The 6,498-nt window shown below is 42.5% G+C and overlaps 1 protein-coding gene across 1 annotated transcript in view; it reads left to right on the top strand.

Annotated features, from left to right (window-relative positions):
* Positions 1–3,474: 3,474 nt before the first annotated feature.
* The window catches only part of LOC309547170 (uncharacterized protein), a 121,971-nt gene continuing 118,947 nt past the window's right edge, over positions 3,475–6,498 (top strand). Inside the window, exon 1 of the mRNA XM_082246958.1 lies at positions 3,475–5,374. Within this exon, the coding sequence (XP_082103084.1) occupies positions 3,579–5,282 (1,704 nt within the window). The 5' untranslated portion in view covers positions 3,475–3,578 and the 3' untranslated portion in view covers positions 5,283–5,374. The remainder of the gene's footprint in view (positions 5,375–6,498) is intronic.

Below are 6,498 nucleotides of genomic sequence, written 5' to 3'. Positions count from 1 at the left end.
CGATTTTTGTGCAGTCAGTACAGATTTTGATGGGGAAAAATCTTATGAGCAAGACTAGGCATTCTCAGAGATGAAAGAACACCTACAAAGCAATCCAACACATGACATCACTTCTGAAGTAGAATTCTGTCATGCGGGAAAATTTGTGTGCAGTCTAGAGCACATTCCAACCAACAGACACCACTCTGGACAAAAGACGGACGAGCGGTCGGCGGAAATTCGTTGCGTGTGTACGAGGCTTAAGTTCTTTCAAATGTTGCCAATTATCTACCAGTAAATGAGTTCCCTCGGAATAAAAATTAGAAAATGTATCTGGTTGACCACAAAACTTGACTTCACTATGAACTGGTGATTAGACAAAAATCAGCAGAAGAATTGTGCCTAATGATTAAGCACAGGTGCACTGTGTGAAATGTGTCTACCTGGATTGGTTGGTGTTTTGTTGTGCCACCTTGGATATCTAAATAAAGGCATTTGGAACTCCAGTGATGTGCACCCGTTTTTTCTTATCTTGAACTGGGCTTAACAGACTTTATAAATCCAATAGGGTAAATCTACTAGTTAGAACATTGGACTGTATTATGTGCAGACCCCAAAAAAATGTGGGATTCCTCAATGGACAATCCCTGAGCACTGGTCTATGGTGAACAATGAAAGTGAGAAGGCTGCGCTGTTCTATGGTGCCAAAGACTGTATAGAAACTTACCACTTTCAATGCCACCAATTACTAAGCTAAATAAAAACTTGGGTCCTTAGAAAATTACAAATTAACAAACCCTTGATGGCCAACCCTCACTTCGCATCTGGGCTGGATGTATGGGTCATCAGTAATTCAGGAAGTAGAAGGTAAATTATAGCTACATCATATGTCGTCAGAAACTTCCATACTCTGTGGGAGGTCAGGGAAAAATGGGAAGTTTCCTCATTCGATTAATGGAAGTGGAAACTTTGATAAGCCTTCTATGGCACCTGCAATCTGTAGACAATGTATACCACTTGGAATAGCATCCCTGCCTAAATATTGACCAACACCTTGTATGTCCAGGTTGTACAAACCTCTTCTTGCTTTGGAGCACATCCTCCTCAAATTGTATGGCTGAATAGGAAGTAGATCTTAATCCAAAAAGATTTGCCAAGATTCTATGGGCCCATCCAAGCTTCTAAACATAGGTGGTACCAGGATCTGGGTGAAACCCTCAACCAGGCCAATTGGCACAAAATGTGGCTGGCCACCTCTGAGTGCTTGTACAAGATTCTATCCCAGGAAAATGCATACTAAGTGCTTTTGCATTGGTATATGACTCCTGGCCATGTAGCCAAATTTGTACCCAATGCTCCAATGACTTGCTTCTAAAGTTGTAGAGAAGATGGAACCTTTAGCTATAATTGGTGGTCCCATTTTTGTATACATGTTTACAATATGATTTGAATGCTTATGAATATTAACCTTGCACATAACCCATGGGAGGCTCTACTACATAGGCCCCTTTTTGGATCTCAATAAACATGTGCGAAAGCTGGTGGGATTTGTGTTCCTAGTGACTCTGCAAATGCTAGCTGGAAGAAACCTACAATTAACTTTGCAAAAGTGACGCAGAGACTCATGGACACCATAGTACATGAGAATTTTACCTCTATACTTAACGATACCCATGCCAGGTTTTTCAAGGTCTGGACACCATGGCTGAATTACAATAGCCACACAAACCTTGACCGCTCCCTTCATATTTGCGTATGTCAGTCAATGAGCCAATGAACCTACCAGCATGTCTTTGGAATGTGGGAGGCTCTACTACAAAGGCCCCAAAACCGAGCTAATAATCTTTCATCCACCACATGCCCCTTCCTCTGATCTCTCAGTAATTCCATCGATATTGACAATCAGCCCATCCCCGCATGCCAAGGTCCTAGGATTTGTCCTGGACTCTGAACTCTCCTTCAAGCCCCACATCCAATCACTGTCCAAATCTTGCCCCCTTAACCTCCGCAACATCTCCAAAATACGCCCCTTTCTAACCAAAGACACAACAAAGCTCCTAGTTCACTCCCTGGTCATCTCGCGCCTCGACTACTGCAATTCCCTTCTCATTGGCTTACCTATACACAGGCTATCTCCCTTCAATCCTTCATGAATGCTGCCGCCAGACTCATTCATCTTACCAATCGCTCAGTGTCCGCTGCTCCTCTCTGTCAAGCCCTCCACTGGCTTCCGCTCACCCAACGAATCAAATTCAAAATACTAACAACATCTTACAAAGCCATCCACAGCTTAGCCCCCAGCTACATCACCAGCCTAGTCTCAAAATACCAACCTAATCGCTCTCTTCGTTCCTCTCAAAACCTCCTGCTCTCTAGCTCCCTTGTCACCTCCTCCCATGCTTGCCTCCATGACTTTACCAGAGCCTCTCCAATCCTATGGAACTCCTTACCCTTATCTGTCCGATTATCTCCTACTCTATTAGCTTTTAGGCAATCTCTGAAAACCCTCCTCTTCAGTGAAGCCTATCCTACCCACACCTAACAACTCTACCTACATTTTATCCATCTGCCCATCCCCCTCGGTTACTGCCTTTTGTTTCACTTGACCCTCCCTTCTAGATTGTAAGCTCTAACGAGCAGGGCCCTCTGACTCCTCCTGTATTGAATTGTACTTTAACTGTATTGTCTTCCCTCACACTGTAAAGCGCTGTGCAAACTGTCAGCGCTATATAAATCCTGTATAATAATAATAATAATAATGTGGGAGGAAATCCATGCAGGCATCGGGAAAACATGCAAACTCTAGGCAGGTAGTGCTGAGGTTGGATTCAAACCGGCGACCCCCCCCCCCCCCAGTGCTGCTAGGAAAAAGTGCTAACCACTTAGCCACTGTGCTACATGTCTATAACAATGATCTGTAAACTTAAAAAAAAAAAAAACATTATTAGATAAAAGGCTGCTGTACAATGCTAAACGCACTGCTTCTGATTTATTGTGCAGTTTATCTGTGCTGAAAATACAGCCCAATGGTCTGAATGGAACTAAAGAATTAAGAGTTAAACTATACCAACCAAAGGAAATAATGGAAATAGTAGAGAGCTCTCTACAAAAAAATACAAACATTTAAACATGAATATCGCATACTATTTTTAAATGTAATAATGAATGTGAAATGAAAGAGAAAGCAACTTTACTATAGTCAGATTTACACAATTTTAATTTCTTTTTTCGCTGTACAGGTGGATTGATGAACTAAATTTTTGGTCACGTTGGTCTTCATCATCCCAACTGAATTGCCCTGGTCTTCATTGTCACAATCGAGTCACCCTGGTGACAAGCCGTTATGGGTGTTCTGAGAGGCTGAAAGTCTTTACTGGACGATTCCCGCTGGACACAAGCCATATCAGTGTTCTAAATTACTTGATTGTTTTGGATATTCTTCAACATAGATCCAGCCTCCATAGAAATCAGAAGAAAAGTCATTTCAGGGTTTTGGAAGTGAACGACTTTAAGTCTAACATAAGAGAGGAGTCACACAAGAGAGAAACTATACCTTTCCATGCAAAAAACTATACCTAACAGACATAACTAAATACGAGATGGAACACATAGAAGAGAAGCCATATCTGTCTTCTGAATGCATCATAGCCTTTGCAATTCAACCAAACCTCGGACCCGAGATTGTTCACACTAAAGTGAAGAGGTATTTTTGTACGAAATGTGGCAAAGCTTTCTCAGTAAAGTCAAAACTTATCACACACGAGAGGGTTCATACAGGAGAGAAGCCATTTCAGTGTTCCAGATGTGGGAAAGCTTTCTCAACAAAGGCAAATCTTATCACACACGAGAGGGGTCATACAGGGGAAAAGCCATTTCAATGTTCCGAATGTGGCAAAGCTTTTACATCAAATGCACAGCTTACCAGTCATAAGATAGCCCACACTGGAGCCAAACCATTTCAGTGTTCAGAATGTGACAAAGCTTTTTTAAGGAAGTCAGATCTTCGCAGACATCAGATGCTTCACACAAACTCGTTTCAATGTTCTGAATGTGACATGGCTTTCAAAACAAGGTCACAGCTTATCAGACACCAGAGGGCTCACACTGGAGAGAAGCCATATCCATGCACAAAATGTGATAAAGCCTTTACACAAAAGGCGCGTCTTATTACGCACCAGATGGTTCACACTGGTGAGAACCTCCATCAGTGTTCTGACTGCGGCAAAGCTTTTGCATGGAAGTCGGCTCTTATTGCGCACCAGAAGGCTCACCATCTAAAAAAGCCTTATTATTGTTCAGAATGTGACAAAACTTTTACAGCAAAGTCACAGTTTATCCTACACCGGAGGGTCCATACTAAAGAGAAGCCGTATCAGTGTTCTGAGTGCAACAAAGCTTTTTCATGGAAATCAAACTTCATCACACACCAAAGACTTCACACTGGAGAGAAGCCCTATCGGTGTTCTGAATGTAACAAACCTTTTAGAGAGAAGTCAAACCTTATTATGCACCAGAGGGTTCACACTGGAGAGAAGCCATATCAGTGTTCTGAATGTAACAAAGCTTTTAGGGTAAAATCTATGCTTCTCAGACATGAGCGGGTCCACACTGGGGTGAAGCCATTTTGCTGTTTGAAATGTGGCAAAGCTTTTACATTGAAGGGAAACCTTATCATGCATGAGAGGATTCACACTGGAGAGAAGCCATACAAGTGTTCTGAATGTGACAGAGCTTTTACAGGGAAGGCAGAGCTTATAATACATGAGAGGACACACACTGGAGAGAAGCCGTATCGGTGTTGTGAATGTGATAAAGCTTTTAAAATTAAGTCTGATCTTGTCAATCACGAGAGGGTTCACACTGGAGAGAGGCCGTATCAATGTTCTGAATGTGGCAAAGCTTTTGCAAGGAGGTCAAACCTTGTCAAACACCGGATGATTCACAGGAGAGAGAAACCCTTTCAATGTTCTGAATGTGGTAAAGCTTTTATAGAGATGTCAGGTCTTCTCAGACATAAAAAGGTTCACGCTGGAGGAAAACCATATGTAGAGAAGCCTTTTTATTGTTCTGAATGTGGCAAAGCTTTTGCACAGAAGTCACATCTTACCAGACACGAGAAGCTTCACACCGGAGAGAAGCCGTTTCAATGTTCTGAATGTGATAAAACTTTCATACAGAAGACACATCTTATCAGACACCTCAAGGTTCACAGTGGAAATAAATTGTGTTCTGAATTGGACAACGCGTATATGGCACCAGAGGGTTCGCCCTCTTCATCCTGTACTGCAGAGAGGAAACTCTAGGAGAAGGGGGTAGTAAAGGGGTAGCAGCTCTGAAGATTTTGGGGTTTCCAGGTAGTTTCACACCCCATGTCATTCAACAATCTAGTGGAAAGGTATAATGATGGTTTGAAAAGCAACTTGCTACGATTCTTGAGAAAATAGGAATGTAATGGATGATGCAATGAGTTTAGTGCTTATGTCCATCAGGCACACACCTAGGAAGCCATGGAATATTTTTACCTTTTTGAGATACTTTTTTGGACAAGCACCAATGACTGAACTGTGCTTTCTTAAATGATTCTTCTCTTTTTTTTTTTTTTTTCTGCTTATGAAACGTTGATTGCACATGTAATTTTTTTGCATCAAAAATTAAATTATCTGGGTTCCTAAAGTCTTTTCTTTATTTTTAGATCCCCAGCTAATACATGAATAACTCCTGCCTCTCTGGTTAGTGGTCAAGCCACATTTTGCCAAGCTTCCGCAGCCAAGCTTGAGGGCTCCAAGTAAAGCTGTCTATACACTGATTGGAATTCAGCTGGTTCAGTAGGGACTGGAGGAATTTTAATCAGTGTGTGGCCATCTCTGCTTTGAGAGAAGTTGATCTTTGACTGATGTCTGTCGAAGGGACAGGAAAAACTGAGCGGTGTATTCTGACAGCAGTGAGTGCTTCTGCCAATACATAAAGTCCTAGCATGGGGGGTTCTTTCATCCTCCTCATTGTGTGGTTGAGGAATCTGTTTTGTTTGTTTTTTGTTATTCAGCCAGAAAAAAAAAAACTAACCATGTATGGCAAGCTGAAGAGAATTTGGGCATGTCTCCCATTGCAAAAAGATTCCCCTCTCTTCTGTGACAACAGCAATCCGGGTAGATCTGTGACTGGGACCCACCTGAGGAGGAGTCACTGTCTGGTGAAAAAGCTACTTCCTATGTATCCCGTATCTGGTGAAGACTGGAACGTTGTGGAGGCCTCTCTTGCACCTCCTGCCCAACATTCCTGAAGGTGGAGACAGAGTGGCACGAGTGCCAGAGTAGCTGTCTGGTGATGTCCACCTGTAGGCAGGTTGACTACAAGTTGGGCTCTGTTTTAAGCTAGTTAACCTCCCTGGCGGTCTGATTATGTCAGGATTTCTGTGCTTAAAGTGGTACATTGTTTTGCATGGAAATCTGTTGTTTTATATTTTAAAACTCACCTCTCCCGCTGTCCTCCTGCTTTGGGCTCGGCCGATGCCGGCACCTG

This window comes from Pelophylax lessonae, assembly GCF_965119305.1.
Source record: "Pelophylax lessonae genome assembly, chromosome: 2".
In the NCBI taxonomy this organism is placed as follows: Eukaryota; Metazoa; Chordata; class Amphibia; order Anura; family Ranidae; genus Pelophylax; species Pelophylax lessonae.
This window is presented reverse-complemented; position numbering and strand designations above follow the sequence as displayed.